Source organism: Balaenoptera musculus, chromosome 15 (genome assembly GCF_009873245.2).
Source record: "Balaenoptera musculus isolate JJ_BM4_2016_0621 chromosome 15, mBalMus1.pri.v3, whole genome shotgun sequence".
In the NCBI taxonomy this organism is placed as follows: Eukaryota; Metazoa; Chordata; class Mammalia; order Artiodactyla; family Balaenopteridae; genus Balaenoptera; species Balaenoptera musculus.
This window is the reverse complement of record NC_045799.1, coordinates 26,616,847-26,637,205: the sequence shown is the minus strand read 5'-3', so window position 1 is coordinate 26,637,205 and position 20,359 is coordinate 26,616,847. Positions and strand designations below refer to the sequence as shown.

At 44.6% G+C, this 20,359-nt stretch overlaps 1 protein-coding gene across 5 annotated transcripts in view; it reads left to right on the top strand.

The window, feature by feature from the left end:
* KIF3B (kinesin family member 3B) overlaps positions 1-5,886 on the top strand; it is a 37,887-nt gene extending 32,001 nt beyond the window's left edge. For 3 of the 5 annotated variants that reach the window (XM_036826490.1, XM_036826488.1, XM_036826489.1), the window contains 2 exons: positions 1,631-1,809; positions 2,374-2,470. In XM_036826490.1, coding sequence (XP_036682385.1) covers positions 1,631-1,809; positions 2,374-2,470 — 276 coding nt within the window. Of the gene's footprint in view, positions 1-1,630; positions 1,810-2,373 lie in introns of all 5 variants that reach the window. The other 2 variants (XM_036826487.1, XM_036826491.1) reach the window with 2 other exon arrangements.
* The last annotated feature ends 14,473 nt before the right edge of the window (positions 5,887-20,359 follow it).

The window sequence follows — 20,359 nt, the reverse complement described above, 5'->3', positions numbered from 1 at the left end:
ACAGGCTTCTGTTGATAAGCACTTGCTGTGTGCCAGGCGCTGTAGTCAGCACTTTGCTGCTTTCTCTGATTGAGCCCTCTCACCTACTCTGTTCGGTCAGTCCTGTGGCTTAAAGGTCAGGTAGCTGGTAAGTGGATGAATCAGGAGACACGTGTGTTTTTAAGTTATAGAGCAATTGGTACTGGAAGTGTATATATGAATTAAAAAATCTGGTGCGAAGTAGATCAAAATGTGAACTGGTTGTCGCTGGTTAATGGAAGTGAACTCATTTTAAAATTTCTTGTTTTTGCTTATCTGTATTTTCTAACTATCAATGGGGAACTGGTATGACTTTTATTTATTTATCTATTTAGGCCGCACTACGTGGCTTATGGGATCGTAGTTCCCCGACCAGGGATCGAACCTGGACCACAGCAATGAAAGCACCAAGTCCTAACCACTGGACCACCAGGGAATTCCCTGTATTACAATGAAAGATTTTCACTTAAAAATTTTTAAATGTTTTTGAATCTCCCTTAGCAGCCAGAGCAAAACAGATTAGGATTAGTTAGCTCCTCAGGCACTGTTCTTCCTGGCATTGAGTTATTTTACATAAAGAAAACAAAAGCAAAAAAGATGTATTAGGTGTGGCTTTATGTAGTGGAAGATGAGTGACGTGTCACACATAATCCTCAGAAACTTTTTTCTAGCAGTTTCAGAGAGTGCATACCTTGCCGGTTATTTCATGTCTTAAGCCAAAAACATGATTTTAAAGCCTACAAATCAAATATGTGGGTTTCCAGGGGGCTTACCTTGATCTAAAGGTAGAATTTAAAGCAGTGGCTCTCAGATGATTTTTAGCAATGGACCGGCTCCATTAAGAGAAATGTTATGCCGTATCTCAACATGTAAAATTGATCAGTGGAGCCACGCCATTCTTTCCCCCACCTTCTCCCAGCTGGGGCCCCTCGTGCCCCCTCTGGGGCCCTGGGGCTTGACCTCCACTGCGTGGGAGGAGCTAGAGGGGAAGATGTGGAACCATGGGTGTTCTTCCCTCTTCACACTCAACTTGGTATTTAGGAGCTAGGTAAAGGCCCACCGCCGGATATCAAGTGAGGGAATCCATCTCCAAGGCCAGTTATGAGGCAGGGCCCAGTCTGATTTTTAAAATGTGGTAATAAGCACGTATACTGCCACACACACACCCTCCACATATATACACCATACCTGCCTCCTTCCCTCTGCAACCAAAAAGTTCATCAAAGCTGCCGTAGGTGGGGAGATTATTGGTGACTACTGTTTTCTTCTGCGTATCTTTTTGTATTTTCACGTTGTCTACAATAAATGGGTTTTACTTAATTTATTCTTTTCCCCTGATTATTCCCCTTAGGATAGAATACATGTTCACTGTTGTTGTTGTTGTTGTTTTTTTTAAAAAAGGAAAATAGAGAAAAGCATAGAGAAGAAAATAAAAAATCATCTGTAATTGCACCAGGAAAAAAGTTATAAAACTACATCACTTCTTCCAGGCAGGCCCTTGGTCGGCTTTGAGTAGCATGAAATTTGCGGTTCTGTTCTTGGGTTTAGATTGCCTGAACTCTCTTTGTGTGATTGGAGGCCATCCTAGCTGGTCTTGGCTCTGCTTCTGCAGGCAGAAAACATCGTGCTGCTGGAGCTGGACATGCCCAGCCGGACCACCAGAGACTACGAGGGGCCCGCCATTGCCCCCAAAGTCCAGGCTGCATTGGATGCGGCTCTGCAGGATGAAGATGAGATACAGGTGGATGCATCATCCTTTGAAAGCACTGCAAATAAGAAACCCAAGGCCAGGTGAGTGGCTTTTGGTGACCTATGTTTGAACAGAACATGTTTGAACAAGGACAAATGAGGGGAGAGGGTGGCAAAAGTGCTTGTTTATCATGGAAGTAAGTGGCAGAGCCAGAGTTAACCTAGGTCTATCTGAATCCACAACCCAGGCTCTGAGCCTCAGTTTAAATGACCAAGGATTTAATTTGGTGCTAAATTAGAAATTCTATCTTATTAAATTCTGGATTTGAAGTTTAAGGAAAATAATTGAGTGGAAAACCAAAAAAGGAGTGAATTCTACTTGCAAACTTAGTATTTTTTACCAGTTTGGAGAAGACAGTCAAAATATGATTTTAATGGAATAACAATTGCTGAGAATCAGAGTCCCTCCCCTGAGATCGCACTCCTCCGTTGGCAGGTTGTGTTGGCCATTGAAGAGGGGCAGGCTGTGCCAGTCTCTGGTGGTTTTACAATTGAAAGTCGCCTGAGGCAAGGCCACCCTGAGATGTAATGGCATTTGATGGGAAAGGAATCTGATCTGTGTCAGAGACAGGATGTGTAATGTACATATGTGCTTGACTTTTGCAGGCCTAAAAGTGGAAGGAAGTCGGGATCCTCCTCCTCTTCCTCAGGAACCCCCGCATCTCAGCTTTATCCACAGTCTCGGGGGCTGGTTCCAAAGTAAACCCACTTCCTCCTCTCCCAGGGTATAAACAGCGTTTGCCTTCTGAGAGAAGAGACAAGCAAAAACCTGCAGAGAGGACTCGAGCCCAAACTCAGAACCATTCCCCTGGGGAGAAGCGATGGCCTCTTTGCAGATTAACCAACTTAATCTGGTTGAAACATGCTGGTCATAATCTGGCACTCAGCTCCTCTGGGAACCGTCCTTTAATTAGCATCTCAGAAATGCATGGGTAAGGTAAAGTGTGACAACCGAAGTGGAAAGCAAGAGAATGACCAGTGACCTTGCTTCCCTTCTCCCTTGCCTCCTTCTCCTCTCCCTTCCCTTGCCCTCCCACCCTCTCCCCTCTCCTTTCTAGCCTGTTCTTTACACTGGGCTCCCTTCTTGTTGAACAGTAGGGCAGAATCAGGAGTCACCTCTGCAGGGCCAAGTCTTTGGAGGCTCAGGATAAAATGATACTGAGGTTGGAAAGCGAAAGCCCTAGAACTTGAACAGGTGCTTGTTTTTGTAGGTAGAAATGAGAAATCTCATTTGGAGCCAAGCCTCCGAGGGGCACGGTCCATGCCCCTCAGTAAGAAGTGGATCTCCCTTTGGGATCTGCTGAAGGAGCAAATGTTTACCAAGGAAGCTACCGACTTCTGCTCCAGAAGGATTCAATGTCAGAGGCAATAGAAATAACATTCCCTTTGCCTCCTTGGAGAGTTTAGGGAAACAGCTTCTTTAAAACCTCAAAACCATGACCATCTTGTCAAAGACGTAAATCTGTAAGTTGATGCCATGTCCATACACCGTGTCACTTTACTCTTCATTTGTCACCATTTTCCCCATTCACGCATACTCTGAGCGTCCCTGCCTGGGCCCATCCTCTGCCTCCAGAGCATGCTCTGCAGTGGGCCTGTTTTGTGGGAGAAGGGAGGCTGGCTCTGCCTTCTCTGATGGGACGAGAGCTGGGGGGACGAGACACATAGTGGCACTTTTGCATCCCCCGTTTTGTTCTATATTTGCATAGAGAGCATTGGGGTGACTAGGCAGGTCAAGAGTCAAGAGGCTTGGTGCATTGGCAAGGGAAGACATAACAGATGGAAGCAGAGGAATCTTGCCTGCCTTCAGCAGAAAACTCACCTAATCCTAGAACTGTGGCTCTTCTCAGGCAGAGCCAAAGGTGGTGGCGAGGTGTGGCTGTGCGATTGAATAGGCTCAGAGGAGAGAGTTAGGAATTTCCGTTTACATATACTAGTTTGGTTTGTAAGTTTTAGTTCTTTGTATTATTGAAATTCAAAGCTTCATTTTACGTTGGTCATTCGGTGAATGTTACTCATTTCCCCTTAAGAGAAGCTCATAAGTGTGTGCAGGTGTGCAAGCACAAGGGTGCCTGTGTTCTTCCAGTGTGTCCGTGTGTGTTTGTAAGAGAGAGACCAAGAACTTGCCCGACTTTAGAAATATGCTACCGTGCAGTTGTTGCCTTTGTCTGTATTAACGGCCCGTTGAATGATTAATCCAGGCTGGAAGCTCCCACGTGGGTGTCTGAGTCTACGAGCCAAGCCTGAGGGGACAATATGCGTCCCCAGTCAGCCACACTGGCGCACCTTGCTGGCACGGTGCCTCGGGAAGGTGGCGACTCAGGTGGGCCTTGAGTTATACTTTAACTCAGCTGCTCAGTTCCCAGGGCACATTTCTGGATCAGAACCCGTGGGAAAGAGGAGGTACCAAGTGCAATGTCTTAGTGCTCTACAAATGGAACTCTTTCGTCTGACAGCTTGTCTCCTTTTTATAACCATTCTTTCTGAACCCAGGGCCCTTTTCAGCAATTCCCAGAGCATAATGGAGGCATCCCTCATCTTTCTCGGGATCGAACTCTGCTTCTTTATTATTTACTAAGAATTCACTTGTTTGAACAGGAACCATATAATGAGGTGGGTAGCCTAAGATGGTGACCTGCCGGTTACACCTGTCTCTTGCACCACATTTCCTCGAAGCTAGTCTGAATTCTCTAGGCTGAACATATCCATCTGGCAAATCTGAGAACTGAAAATTGCAGATAACACTGTAGCTGAATACTGATGTCTCGAGGTGGCTATTCTGACCACAGGTGGTTGAGTGACCATAGAACTTTTCTAAGAAGGCAAAAGAAGAAAGCCAAGTTGACAGGCAGGATTATGAAAACAGGCTTGCCTTGTACTTGGCTGTGTTCATCTGGTGGTCTGTGAAACGAAGTAGAAGAACACCTGGGTGGAGGTGAAGCCGTCCCGTCCCGGAGCAGTCTCCGGTGCTTTTCTTCTCTCAAAATGGATCCAAGAAATATTCGAATAGAGTAGATAGTAGAATGTCATGCTGCCACCAGAAAGCTGCTGCTTTGGGCTCTGAATTGAGCCAAATGTGTAGACCTACCAAGTCGACTGAGGGACCTGGTTTTCATGTCTGTAGTCATGCTAGAATGTTCCAAGCCATCTGAGGGCCTTCAAGTCAGCAGCAGCTAATGAAGTCTGGCAGCAAGTCTAACAGGATCTAAGAGGCTCATCTGAGAGAAGGAGTTTGACGGAGTGTGCAACCCCCTTCAGTGAGGTCCCCTTTTGCTCTGATTGGTAGGAATGTATCTGGCTTCAGATTTCAAATCCCATGTCTCCCAGGCCCCTGAATTCAGAACCCAAGGCCACAAATCATAGGCATGAAGCACTTTCTTAAGACTCCGCCCTAATATTGGATTGTCCTCCGTCGAATGCCTGCATGCTGCTTGAATCTCACCACCCGCACCTCCACGACCAAGGGCGTCAGAGAGTTCTGCAGCTCAGGCGTGGGCCATGCCCCACTTCTGTCTGACTCTTGTTAAGTCCTCCTTCACTGAATGTAGAATCGTTGCCAGGTTTCTGAGAAGCGTCGATTCCCTGTTAACGTGGGATATCAGTTCTGCCTCACATTTCCCACTTGAGGTCGAGGCTCACTGCTAACAACGCCTTGGGCCATCTCAGCGCCATCAGTGGACGAAAAGGGGGCTGTTAATATTCTCTAAAAGCCATAATCGGAATGCTCAAAGGGACCTGGATAAGAAGAGTGGGCCTGGCTATTGTCTGTCATGCAAGGTTTTGTCTTGTACTGTTCAGAAATCTGCCCCCCTTCTCCCCACCCTTTTTTCTTGAATAAAATGCTTTTGAGGTTAATTATGAAAGGAGTGATCCTGGGGCAGGCAGGAGGCGGTGGGCTTTATGGCTCCTTGGAGTTAATATTGATCTTGACCTTCTCTTTGGCTACCTTTAGACAAAGAATATGCCAATACTTGGGGCTCTGATTTTACAACTGATATTTATTTGTATCATCTCTTTGTCTAGGAATGTAAAAGTGATTCTAAACTAAGATGTGTAATAAAAATCAATCAGATTTATTGTACTTACAAAAAGGTGTCCTCATAAATGACTAACGTTTTTGAAAATGACTTGCCTGTGGCTGACACACTGCCAATTTCTTTAAACATTTGAATTTTTCTAGTGAAAGGAGGGTGGGAATGGAAAATGAAGATTGAGTTGGAATGTTGGCATTTTAAAAATATAGCAATGAGGTAAAGGGACATGAAATGAAGAAAGAGTGACGAGTGCTTCTCGTGTTTTTCCATGAAGGTTCCTGAGACAGGCATGAAATTTCTTTTAATTTCTGTGTTTTGTTTTTTATGTTTCTTTAAATTTATTACATATTATACTTTAAAATGTATATCTTTTTTTTTTAACAGATTATTATTTTTTTAATTAATTAATTAATTTATTTTTGGCTGTGTTGGGTCCTTGTTTCTGTGCGAGGGCTTTCTCTAGTTGTGGCAAGCGGGGGCCACTCCTCATCGCGGTGCGCGGGCCTCTCACTATCGCTGCCTCTCTTGTTGCGGAGTACAGGCTCCAGACGCGCAGGCTCAGTAGTTGTGGCTCACGGGCCCAGTTGCTCCGTAGCATGTGGGATCTTCCCAGACCAGGGCTTGAACCCGTGTCCCCTGCATTAGCAGGCAGATTCTCAACCACTGCGCCACCAGGGAAGCTCCCTATATCTTTTTTTAACACAGAAATATTTCATGTTATTTACCATCAAGAGAAAAAATACCAGAAGTGGGCCACTTGTTGGTCTTATGGTTTCTCATATGCTCAGGCCTGCTGGCGTGTCCCCCTGGGGGTCATGTACCCTGTCTGAGGAGTGGGGACTCAATAGAAGGAGCTCAGACCGTGGACTCCGAGCTGGGCTTGAATCCTGGTTGTGCCTCTGCTTACTAGCTGTGTGACTATGAGGAATTTAGTTTACCTCTCTGAACCTTGGGGTCCTTGTCTGTAAAATAGGGCCAGTAATCCCCACCTGGCAGGGCCATTGTGGAGGATTAGCATTACATTTAAAGCAACAAGTACTCAAGTATGTGGATGAGAGCAGACATTTTAAAATGTGGTTATTAGGAATTCCCTGGTGGTCCAGTGATTAGGACTCCATGCTTTCACTGCCGTGGTCCGGGTTCAATCCCTGGTTGGGGAACTAAGAGCCCACAAGCCACGCGGTATGGCCAAAAAATAATAAAAATAATAAAATATGGTTATTGCTGTGACAGGACCCTGTGTTCAGAAGACACCATGAACAATTTGTATCCTAAGAAACTAGAAGCTAGTACTGGGCATATTATGTTTAGAAAACCCTAGGCCTCTATAGAAAATCTGCTAATCACTTAACAAATACATGTTGAGTACCTACTATGTGCCATGCTGTTCTGGGCACTGGATATAGAGATGTGAGCAACATGGTCCCTGCCTGCATGGAGCTTGTGCTTTAATGGGGAGGGAGGCAGGGTAAATGGTAACCTAATGCACACAAAAGTATAATTACAAATCATGACAAATGCCGTGAAGTGATATTATAAGACATTATGAGAGAGTAATAGGGGCCTAATTTAGATTGGGCGAGTAAAGAAGGGAAAGGCTTTCTGGAGTAATGGCATAAAGTGAGATTTAGAGGACAAGGAGTTATCTGGACAAGAAAGTAAGGAAGGGAATTTGTTTAAAGAGGGAACAACGTTTGTGAAGGCCTCGTGTAACAGACAAGTAGAATTTCACAGGAAGTTATCTGCAGTCCTTTTTTACCCTCACTAGGGGGAAGCATGGAGAACTACTATAGAATAGAATTTAGTAGAGGACTTTAAAAATATATATACCAACAAGAAATGTAAAGAGCACAGAGAAGACGGTGGCCTATGTGATCAGGCAAATGATTCTTAACTCTTCATAAGATGGCCTCAAACTATGTGTAATATCCCTATAGCCCCCTTTCTTTCCAAAATGAGTTAGATTAGCTTAGCTTGTATAATTATTGGTTGAGAACAGATCAAAACTCATTAGCCAGAAAGCAAGGGTTCAGAGTGTGATTTGAAGAATTATGAGTGTGTTCTTGAAAGTGGCAGAAATCTGGGTGGGTCAGGGGCTAAATATCAGGGGAGGTACAGGGCAGGGTTGCCGGGCAACTTGGAAATTCCTGCTGACTCACCAAGTTGTCTTCTCATCTTCCGGGTTGTTTAAAAAAAAAAAAAAAAAATCAAGAAACTACTCAAACCTTGTGTGATGTAGTAAGAAATATGTAGGGTCTTTATCCCCCCCGAAACTTCTACAACTCTTGAAATTTCCTGAGTGATAAGAGTACCTTTTGGTATTCCTAACAAGCCCCTTTCAACCATACCTGAGCTTATGCTAATAAAGTGACCCATGGATAGCTTCAGGATGGAGGCTGGTTGCCAGAGGAACCTGATCTCCAGGGAGGGGAGAGGAACTGTAGATTGAGTTAATCACCAATAGTCAATGATTCAATCAATCGTGCCTACCTAATGGAACCTCCATAAAAGCCCCTAAACAATGGGGGTTTGGAGCGCTTCCAGGTTGGCGAATGCACGAAGGTGCTGGGAGGATGGCATTCCCGAAAAGGGCACGGAGGCTCCGTGTTCTTCCCCCAACCTTGCACTATGCATTTCTTCCATTTGGATGTTCCTGAGTTGCATCCTTTATAGTAAACCGGTAATAGTAGCTACAGTGCTTTCCTGAGTTCTGTGAGCCATTTATTCTAGTAATTATAACCTGAGGACAGGACTGTGGAAACCCTCGACAGTTACCGCTGGTTGGTCAGAGGTACAGGTGGCAACCTGGGACTTTGGACTAGCATCTGAAGTGGGGGCAGTCTTGTGGGACCGAGTCCTTAAATACTGGGAGTTAGTGTCAGTACTGAATTGAATTGTAGGACACCCACTTGGTGTCTGGAGAATCAGAGACTTAATTATCGGGTGGAGGGAGAAAACCCATACATTTCATCATCAGAAGTACTGTGAATAAAAACAGTTGACCTTGGAAACTGTTTTGAACTTCACACTGGTATTTTGTCTCAGGGCGCGTGATTTTGGCAGGTCCTTTTGTACTAGAGTTGCCATCTGATTGAATTTTACCCTGAGAATCTGGTCTCCAAGGACTATGCGGTGGTCACATCTGCCAACTGGGTTGTCGGTGGCATTTATCAAGGACGTAACTGTAGCTCTCACAGCTGCTCCTGTTTCATCCTCTGTTTCTATCAGCAGCCTGTGGTAAACCGTCCCCGGGTGCTTCGGTTAGGCGAGCTGACGGGGGACTGGCTTTTGGGGCGGGGCAACGGGCAGAGAGCGAGGTGGCTCACCCGCATGGCTGGGGACAGTGCAGCCCACAGGAACTTGTTGAATGCTTGTTGAGTGCCAGGTGTCTTGCTCTGCATGGGAGACAGAGAGGAGTGAAATGCTCTCCAGCCCTTCTGAGGCGGGGAGAGACAAAAACACCGAAGGACGGTGATTCAGAGTGGTTAGGACCTCCGAGAAGGCCGGCCTCCTCTCCTCCCGCTGCTCTCCCGGGCCTCCTTTTGGTTCTGGGTTATGCCAAGCGCTTTCATGCCGTGACACCTTCACATGTGCTGTGACCTCTCTCTGGAAATTTCTCTCCACTCTTTGCTTGGCTCACTCGTACTCATTGATCAGGTACCAGTTTAACGTCATCTCTTCCAAGAAGCCTTCCCCAACCATCCATTCTGGTTTCCCCCCATCTCCACCTGGCTGTGTGGTGTCTCTCACTAAATAAACCGTGCTTCCTTCTTAGCCCTTTCCCCAACTTGCAATGAATGTATTTCTTTGCGTTGGTCTCCCCCACTAGACAGTAAGTTCCCTGAGGGCATGTCCTGTTGTCTTCTTAGGTTTGACACTTAGATGGATCAGATGGTTGGATCGGTGCTGACACCCACAGCTCAGGACGGAGTGTTTTCTGTCAGAGGAAGGAGTGACAGGACAGGAGAGGTGGAGGAAGGCTTCACAGAGGAGGTCGCATTTGAGCGGTGCTCCTGAATATTGGGTAGGGTTTCACCTGCCTGAGAGGAGGGAAGGACATGCCAGACGAAGGCAACAGCATGAACGAGACACGGGGCTCATGCTGGGGAACCCGAGGCCTGGAGTGCTGGGAGTGGAGAGTGAGAAGGGGTTCAACTCCAAGGCACAGCCTGTAGATAGAGGGGCAGCCCTCGGAGGCTTTTGGGGGTGTTTGTCGGGGGCGGGGGTGACGCCCAGCCCTATTTCTTGCACTCCAGCGTTTTCTCCTTAAGCCAGCCTCTCATGCTACTATTTCTCTCTGAGATAACAGGAAGCAATTTCACTAAGTGCTCCTTTAAGTTTGCCTGCTGTTCACACAGGTTTTCTGGGCTCGGTTGGCAAATTCCATTCTGCAAGGAGCTTTCCCTGGCACAGCTCAGAACCCAAGGCATTCCAAGGGTTGACTGTGGCTTGGTTCCTTAGGAATGGGGCTGAGGCATTTTTCAGGGTAGCAGAATGGAAGGTGGTTCCTTTGCTACGTTTAAGAACAGAGAAATTAAACTTCTGCCATTGGTTTTGAAATTCATCTTCTTTGGCCAGTGAACAAAAGATTTACATAATGCTGTTCAAACTCTGTGCCAGATGTCATGGGCTACATATGGCTCAGGGCTTCCGGAGCTCCCATTCTGGTAGGGAGGTATCGTCATTCACAAATACGTACAATTCAAAGTGATCCGTGGCTCAGATCCGGCGCTCAGAGCGTGCTTGGGGGCGGGGGGCGGGGGGCGCAGATTTCCGAGGGGGGTGTGTTCAATGCAGTGATCCGTCTTTGCTTGGTTGTCCTGGGGCAGTGAGAAGAGCCAGGGCTTTAGCGCCAGATTCCTTTCTTCATTCTTCTGAGTACCTACCATGTTGTGGGCATTGTTCTAGTCCTCGGGATCCAGGATGAAGCTCTTGCTCCCAGGGGTGGCACATTCTAGTGGGGGAGACAGATGGTTAACAAAGAAGAATGGACTGTCAGGTGGTCAGAGGTGCCCTGAAGGACAGCAAGGCAGGGCAGGGGTTAGAGAGTGAAGAGCTGGGGGTGGTGGCTGGGTTAGGTTGGGAGGTTGGGAGGTCGGCCGGGGCTTCTCTGCAGTGGTGACATGCTCTCTTCAGGCAGAGGCCTGAGTGAAACTGGGGAGCAAGTGTGTAGGTATCTGGCACTGGGAGGAAGAGTATTCCAGGGAAATGGAACCACGGTGCAGAGGCCTGGCGGTGGGGTTGTGTTTGGGGACAGCAAAGTGTGGCTAGTGGGCAGTGGGGTTGGACAGGTGGAGGGGGACCAAGGCCGAATTGTAAGTGAATTTTATTTTTAGACCATTGGAGGCTTTTAAGCAAAAGAGGTGGAGAGCAAGAGAGGGAAATCCGACAGGAATGCTTAAAAGGATCCCTCTGGCTGCGCTGTGGAGAACAGAGCAGAGGGAGCAAGGGGAGAGGAAGGAGACTGCCTAGAAGGGGTGCGGTGGTTGGGAGGGGAGGTGGTGGCTTGGACCAGGCAGTGGGAACGGCGGAGAGAAGTGGTAACATGTCTTAAGATGCATGCTGATTGCTGATAACTGTATGTGAGAGGTGAGAGACAAAGAAGAGGCAACAGTAGCTCCAGAGTTTTTGATCTGAAGCTGGTGAAAATTCCACCTCTGCCACTTCCTTCCATGTGCCCCCCCGGCCCGCTTTTAAGATAAAAGGCTTTATTAAGATATAATTCACCTACCACGCAATTTGCCCATTAAAGTGTCTAATTCATTGGTTTTTAGTATATTCACCTAGCTGTGCAATCATCGCCACTACCAATTTTAAAACATTTTCATCACCCACAAAAGTACCCATTAACTGCCACTCCCCATTTCCTCCCAACCACACAGCCCTAGGCAACCACTAGTCTACTCTCTATCTCATCTGTCTGGTGCTTTTAGGGTCTCAGAACTCCCCGTTTCCTCATCCGTAACTTCACAGGGTGATTGTGAGGTTGAAAAGAGAACGTGAAAAGAATACAGGAGAGCATGCCTAACAGGCCAGGCCGAGTGGCCTTGGCCTTAGTAAGTGCTCCGGAAATCCCAGCCCTCCCCCACTGCTCTGACTCCTGCTTTGCCATCTTACGAAGGCAGCGTGGGCAGTGGTGAAACGCGTGGGCACTGGACCCAGACTGCTGGATTGTGAATTCTGAACTCACCATTGACTAGTTGTATGATTATTGCAAAGTTTTTTTTAACCTCCCTGGGGCTTCCGATTCCTCAACTACCAGAAAGGCATCATAGCAAGTACTTCCTAAGTTGCTCTGAGTCAAAATGTGTGAAGCACTGGGAACAGTGCCTGGCCTGTAGCAAGTACTCAGTGACTGGCTATCATTATTAGTCAAGTAAGGAGCAGGCAGGTGGCGGCTCCCAACGTCAAGGCCAGAAATGGACATTTCTGAATCCAGGCTGTTGCAGGGGTAATGGGGAGAGAGAGAGAGACCACGGATGTATTTTTAGTCTTGTCCTCTTGTTGGATCTCTACCTTTGGAAAAGTCACTTGTCCCTTCTTAGCCTCAGGTTGCTCATCTGTAAAGTGGGGATGAAAAATCCTCCTTACCTTGTGGAGCTCTGTGGAGGATTCAGTAACCTATTCAGTAGTAAGTACTGTTTTGAACACAACAGGAAAAAAATCCCTGCTCCCCTAGAGCTTGTGTGGAGCTAGTGGAGAGAGACAAAGTAAATATTAATCATAAAGACAATAACAATCATAATAAATAAAATACATGAATAAGAAAGCAGATGTGTAAAGCACCTGGCGCCTGGCATGTGGCGAGCATTCTGTCAACAGTAGCTGTTATGATTATTATATGAAAGCACTTTGTAACGCTGGACAGCACCGCATGGAGGTGGGTCTCCAGGTGACTTTGCGAGCATGTTGCCTTCGTCTAAGCCTACCCTCATCTCCGCTCAATTAAATTTCACTCAGCCTCCAAGGCCACTTTCGAGTTGCCTGGTTGAGATCTTTGTCTCTCATGGTAGAGTTTTCTTTTTTCCTCCCTTCAGCTGGCGTTTACTGAATGCCACTTTGGGCCAGTCCTGCTGCTGGATGCTGGGGCTTTTATGTTGAAAAACCCAGGAGGGGCGTGGTCAGGAGTGTGAATGGAGGGAGCCCAGGGCACTCTGGGCTAGACTGTGTAGGAGACTGGCTGCCTTGGTTTTAGTCTGCCCAGGGAGACCCCAAGGCTTCTGAGCCAAGTGATAAAATCAGCAGATAAACTAAGACTTCACACATTCTTGTTTAAATACTGCATGGTAAAAGTAAACATTTGCATTATGGTCAAATACATAATCTCTGTTTAAGCACTATAATCTATCCAAAGAGCTACAAGATGGAGATGTAAGGACATGTAGAAGAGCAAAGACCTCAGGGCAAACAGTGTCTCAAGGGTAGGACAGTGTTCTACCAGATCAGCAGGAAATGTGGCAAAACGGAGCAGGGAGGTTTTGGAGCTAGATAAACCTGGGTTAGCACTTATTACCCGAAGCAAGCTATTGCACCTTGGTAGGAGGGTTAATACCCACCCTGCTGCTCTCAAGAGTTGCTGGAAGGATTAAAGAAAACATCCATCAAGGATCTGGCACTTAATAGGCATACAATAAGAGGCATATATTATTAAATATTAATAGCAGTATTAATTATTAGTAACAGTGCAGCATTATGGAAAGAGCTCGTGTGTCAGCCAGACCTGTGTTCAAATCCTGATACTTCCATTGCAAGTTGCTTAACCTTTCTGAGCCTTGGATTGTGTCCCTTCCTGTAAAATGAATGAATAATACCTTCCTTGTAGGGTTGATATATGTTGATATATGATAAATGTGATAATATAAATTTCCTAGGTTGTATAATAAGTGTTAAGTGCTATTTCAAAATCAAAATATAGCAAGCTTTATTGAATATTCTGATTATAAAAATTATATATTCTGATGGTAAAACATTCAAACAATACAAAAACACTTAAAGAAGTAATTACAGATCACTGGAAATTCTATTTCTTATAGCTGATAGCCAGTTTTTTAGATATCTCTTTATGCAAACTCTTTTAGTTCGACCTTCATAATATATATGGGTCCATAGTACACACCTGTCCTGTTTTCACTCAATAATATGTTATGGACATATGTCCAATTAATAAATATGGATTTATATTATTATTCTAAATGGCTTCCTAGTAATCTATTGTATGGAATACCAGAATTTATTTAACGCTATAGATAATCATTGAAGTCATTTTCAGATTATTTTGTTTTATACAATACTGTATAAAGCAACCTTATATATAGATCATTGTTCACTTGTTTAATTTCCTTCCTGGGATAAATCACTATAAATGAATTACTAGATCAAAGGGTTTTCCCATTATAATTTTGTCCCATATTGGTAAACTGCCTCCCAAAATGCCTATATGAATTTGCACTCCCACTGGCAGTGCATAAATTATGCCCATTTCCCTATATCCTTGTTAACACTAGGTTCTGCCAATCTTTTTAACCTTTTCCAGTCTGAAAATTTTCAATTCTATTGAAAAATGGTATCTCAATTTTGTTTCTATCTGTAGTTCCAGGATTACTAATGAGGTGGAAAATATTTTCAAGTATTTATTTCCGTTTGTGATTCTTCTTTTGTTAATTGCCTTTTTAGGCCATTGTTATTTGACTGTTTTTCTAATTCAGGTGTTTCCTATTGACTTTTAAAAACTCTTTGTTTATTAGGAAGCTCTTTAAAAAAAAAATTTATTTATTTATTTGGTTGCACCATGTCTTAGTTGCAGCAGGCAGGCTCCTTAGTTGCAGCTCGCTGGCTCCTTAGTTGTGGCACACGTGTGGGATCTAGTTCCCTGGTTAGGGATCGAACCCAGGCCCCCTGCACTGGGAGCACGGAGTCTTAACCACTGCACCACCAGGGAAGTCCCTGTTTATTAGGAATCTTAACTCTTTGTCATGTATGTGACAGATATCTTCCTCCACTTCATTGGTTGTCTTTAACCTTGTGTGTGGTATTTTATTGCCACATACGAAGTTTTAATTTTATAAAGTCAAATCTTGACTTGATTTTACTGGACGGATTTTTTAAAAACTTTTATAACATGCTTAGAAAGTCTTCCAGTTCCAGGATTATTAAAACATTCACTTGTTTTTTTCTTCCAATGCTTTTATTGTTTCTTTTATAACATGTACATCTTTTATCTAAGAGGTGGAATTTAGATTTAGGGAGGGAGATGGAGCTCCAACTTAATTTTTCTCCAAATGGCTACCCAGTGGTCCCGTTCTGTTTATTGACTTCCATCTTTTCTCCACCAATATGAAATGTTACCTTTACTGTACACTGAAATTCCTTATGCACTTGGCTCTATTTCTGTACTCTGTTCAGTTTAAAAGTCTGTCAGTTCCTTTGTCAAAACTGTACTGTTTTAGTTGATGTAGCTACCTAATGCATTTTAATATCTGGTAGAACAAGTCCCAACTCATTAATCTTCAAACTTCTTTTGGCAGTATGGCGGAGTGGTTAAATTCGCAGAGTTTGGGTTCGTTCAGCCAGCCTGAGCTTTAATCCCAGGTCAGCCACCTGCTAGCTGTGTAATCTTGGGCAAGTTATTTTTTTCTCTCTGAACCTCTGCTTCCTCATCTGTCTAAAGTTAATAGTAACCGTATCTACCTTACAGTGTTTTTGTGAAGATGAGATGAAATGATGCATAGCAAGTCATTGGGCCAGAGTCTGGCACATGGCAAGTTGTCAGTAAATGTTCAGTCTTTTTGTTATGAAAATGATGCATCTATTTTTCCAGTTGAATTTTAGGATCACTTTGACAATAAAATCTCACTGGGATCTTGATTGGGATGACATTTACTGGATAGGCTAATTTTGAGATAATGAATATCCACATGTTATAGGGTCTTCCAGCCTGAGGCAAGCTGTGCTCTTTATTGATCTAAGACTTTATGCTCCTTGGTGGAGTTTATAGTTTTCTTCATATAAGATGTGTGATTTTATATTAACTTTATTTCCAGATGGTGTAAGTTTTGTTGTTGTTGTTTTTGTGAATGTGACTTTCTTAGTACATAAGAAAGTTATTCATTTTTTTGAAATTGAGATATAATTGACATATAACATTATATTAGTTTAGGGTGTACAACATATTGATTCTGTATTTGTATATATTGTAAAATGATCACCACAATAAGTCTAGTTAACATCTATCACCATATGGAGTTGTACATTTTTTTTCTTGTGATGAGAACTTTTAAGATCTACTCTCTTAGCAACTTTCAAATATACAATACAGTATTATTAACTATAGTCACCACGCTGTACATTACATCCCCAGGACTTATTTTATAACTGGAAGTTTGTACCTTTGACCACCTTTACCCATCTTGTCCACACCCCCACCTCTGGCAACCACCAGTCTATTCTCTGTATCTAGTCATTGTTTTTTTTTTGGCTGTGTTGGGTCTTCGTTTTGTGCGAGGGCTTTCTCCAGTTGTGGCAAGTTGGGGCCACTCTTCATCACGGTGCGCGGGCCTTTCACTATCGCGGCCTCTCTTGTTGCGGAGCAGAGGCTCCAGACGCGCAGGCTCAGTAGTTGTGGCTCACGGGCCTAGTTGCTCCGCGGCATGTGGGATCTTCCCAGACCAGGGCTCGAACCCGTGTCCCCTGCATTGGCAGGCAGACTCTCAACCACTGCGCCACCAGGGAAGCCCTAGTCATTAATTTTTAAATGTTTATTTTGCACCCAGAGTAGCTATAATTGTTGATTTGGGAAATAATTTCTCCTCTACATAGTGTCAGCTTTGAGATATCCCCTTCCCTCAGCTCCAGGAGCACCCCAGGTTTCTATCACTAGGGCACCTCCCACATTGACTTGCCATCACTTGAAATCCATCTATATGATGCAGGAACTGTGTCTAATTGGACTGTTAGTCCCCAGGGCTCAGCACAGGGCTTGTATCAGTACTAACTTATCAGTGCCAATTAAAGAAGGTGCCCCATGCTGTACTACTGTTTTCTGGGATAGAAGAGCCTCTCTTCTAGGACAGAGGGCAGGACGGTAAATAGGCCCACAGTCCCTGACCTTATCTGGCTGACAGTCTTATTGGGGAGCAGACGTTGAGCAAGTCATTATTAATGTCAAGAGTGAATTATATTTTTCCTCATTACATTTTGAAGGAAGCTTTGGATGCTATGGGAGTGTAAAGGACTTAGTGAGTATAGGGCAGCAGAGAAAGCCTTGCCGAAGAAATATTCAAGGAGGAGTCTGGGGCGACTCTGCACCCGTCTTGCTCCCCCTCCACTGCAGACCAGTGTTATCACCCAGTCCTGCTTGAACGTATCCATTCAGCAAACAAAGAGCATCTGCTCTGTGTCAGGCCCTGTGCTGTTGGGTCTGGGACCACAGGGTTGGGTAAGAGTCAGTATCTGAGCTCAAATCAGAGTTCTGTTGATTCCTGGTAGTTACAGGAGGCAATCAAAACTCCTCAGCCTGGGGATCTACCTCCTGTCCCTCCCTTATGCCCCTACTAGGCCCCAGCCCACCTTTCTGCCCTTGGGTCCTCCTGCCCCACTGGACTGCTGGCCCCTCCCCAACTGAACACACTTGTACTTTCACACACACGTGGAGGCTGCCACCCCCTTCCCCCATCAAACTCACTGTCACTTCTACCTAGAACTCCCCTGAGCCACTCCTTTTTCCTCTGGGCCTTCAAGAACCAGGGAATCACCAGCTCTGTGAAGTCCGCCCTCCCAGCGTTTGTTACTTCATCCTGTCCAAAATTGATGGTGGGTCTTAAGAATGTGTATAGTTATTTGTTTCCATGTCTGTGATCCCAGTAGACCAGGGCGTCCTCAGAGTCAGTGACCTTGTCTTTGTCTCTTTGGTGGGAACTAGGACGCAGTGGATAACTTAGGAACTGCCATTAAAATAGGGTAAGAGAAATGCAACTTCTATAATTAGAGGGGAAGGGTACAGAAGTTAGAGAAGGGATGGGATTACTTAGCTTAGAGCAGTGGTTCTGAACCTAGGGCTCCGGGATCATAGGAGCAAGGTGGCAAAGAGTGTGAGGTATGTGCAAAGTTAGGTTACTTGGGTTTCAACCCTGGCTCTGGCATAGAGTAGCTCCACAAGTTGGGACAAGGGGTTTTATTTCTCTGAGCCTTTGAGAAAAGGGGGAGTACTACTGTTACTAGCATTACTATATTGGCTTCAGGGGGTCTGGGCACACCCTGAAATGCTATAAAGAATTTTGTATAAATAGTGTAAGTAAAGTTTTTCCAGAAAGAGGGTCCCTTGATTTTCAGCAGCTTTCACAGAATGTACAAACTAAGCAGAAGGGAGGCACTGTCTTTCTCAGTTGTCTAGTTCTGTGTAACAGATTACCTGAGAACTTAGTGACTTAAAACAATAAACATTATCTCACACAGTTCCCAGGAGCAGCATATTTGGGTGATTCTGGCTCTGGATCTCTTATGAGGTTGATCTCTCAAGATGTTAGCCAGGGCTGAAGTCATTTGAAAGCTTGTCTGGGGCTACTGGCCGTGTAGACATCACCTCTCCATATGGCTGCTTGAGTGTCCTCACGACAGGGTGCCTGGCCTCCCCCAGAGCCTGTGATCTAAGAGAACAAGGCAGAAGCTGCAGTGTCTTTTATGACCTAGCCCCAGAAGCCACACATGGTCATTTGCAAAATATCCTATTGGTTCCATAGTTCAGCCCTATTTCAAAGTGGGAGGGGACTAAAAAGGATTTGAATGTCAGGGCTGGGAATCATGTGGTGGGGGGCATTTTGGAGGCTGGCTACCACAGTGCCTTAGAAGGAATTTGGAATGAGGAGTTTTAAGTTTAAATCTCGACTCCAACAACTAATTGTGCGATCTTGGGGAAAGCGCCTTTGCTTTACTGGCCCTGCCAATTTTCTTACTCAGCTCACATGGTGGGTTGTGATATTCAAGAGTTAAGGCCTGTGAAAGCCATTTATCCAGACCCTCAACTTCACATTCAGTTATTAGCAATCATTAAAGATGAGGGGGGACAAAAGCCACTTGAGGCAGTGTGTAAGTTAATGTTTTCAGTATAAAAAATTGAAAATGAAGAAACAACCCAATTTCATCAAATTAGCACCACTCTTAAAAAATTTTGGTGTTTAAATGCACTTTAAAGTTTCTTTTCCTTCTTCACAGAGAAGGAATAGAGGAAATGTCTTAAATTGAGACGAGGAAGATTTATGGTAGATGAGTACATCTCACTGGCATTAAGAGAGATTGAAAATTGGGATGGGCTCCTTAGTGGGGTCCTGAAATCTCCACCTGAAAACCTTAAAGAATCAGGCAGAGGGCTGTTATTATCTATACTTTTAGGAAAAACTAGCTCAGGTCATCCTTTGAGGCCATTTGGGAGGGGATTCCACAAATCTTTTTAAGTAAAATGAAAAGAAGTATTATTAAAGGTGTTCTCACACTGTTAAGCATTAAAATCTTTATTTTTTTCATCATACTCAAATGAGTATGAGTAGCACATACTCATTCTAGAAGATTTGGAGACTACAGACAAGTGTAAAGAAGTGAAAAACATTATATCTGCCACCTTAATCTAAATGCTTTGTTTTGTGGTTTAGATGAAAAATAATTTTTTTCAATTAAAAAAATGTAATACTTTGTAGGAAATACCCTCCCCCCAAATTGGCTGTAGTCTCACAAACCAGAAGTAACCATTATTAACATTTTGGTGGCGTAAAATGGGATTTAAACACTTTTTCAGCCTTATAGGAGACTAAAAAACAGGAATGGATTTAAGTGATGGTGAATGGCAGGTAAGCTGAGTTAGGGCTGCCCATCATGTGGGCAGATTCTGTGCCTAACAACCACAGTGAGGTGAGGAGGTCTCCACCCCTAAGCATCTTTACAACTCGCATAGGTCTGTTTGGGTGAATCCTGCCTCACTGTTTACCAATTCTGCCTGGGCAGGTTCGAAATACTGGATGGGGCTCATTCCACGGGAAATTAGTAGTTAGGGACTTTGTCCAATAAAGTAATTATTGAGTAAAGTCATCCAGATTGAGTGCCTACCATGTGCCAAGACTGTGCCAGATGTTGGTGTGATGATGACCCCAAGAAGATGCTAACAAGAGCACAGACGTTAGACCAAAAATCATACAAGGAAATGAAATGTGGGAGGTACCAGGAGAGGTGCACATTTGTGGATCATCTGCTATACTGGAAGTTTAGCAGATGTGATCTCACTGGGACCTGAGGGAGGTAATTTGACCGCTCTGAACCTCAACTTCATTTGAAGATGGGGACAGAGTCACTGGGAGAGAACATTCATTAGTGTGGCAAACTCTGTTTCAGGGTTCACTGAAGGTTCACTGAAGTATAAAAATGAGGCACTTTTTACACTTCAGACTCTAAACCTTCTTGGTGGCAAAGAGAGCTGGCCTTCAGTGAGTCTACTGTGTTCACGGTGTTTTACAAAGGTCCCATTTAATCCCAATTCCACCCTTTGGGTTTATGTACCCCATTGTCTAAATTGATGG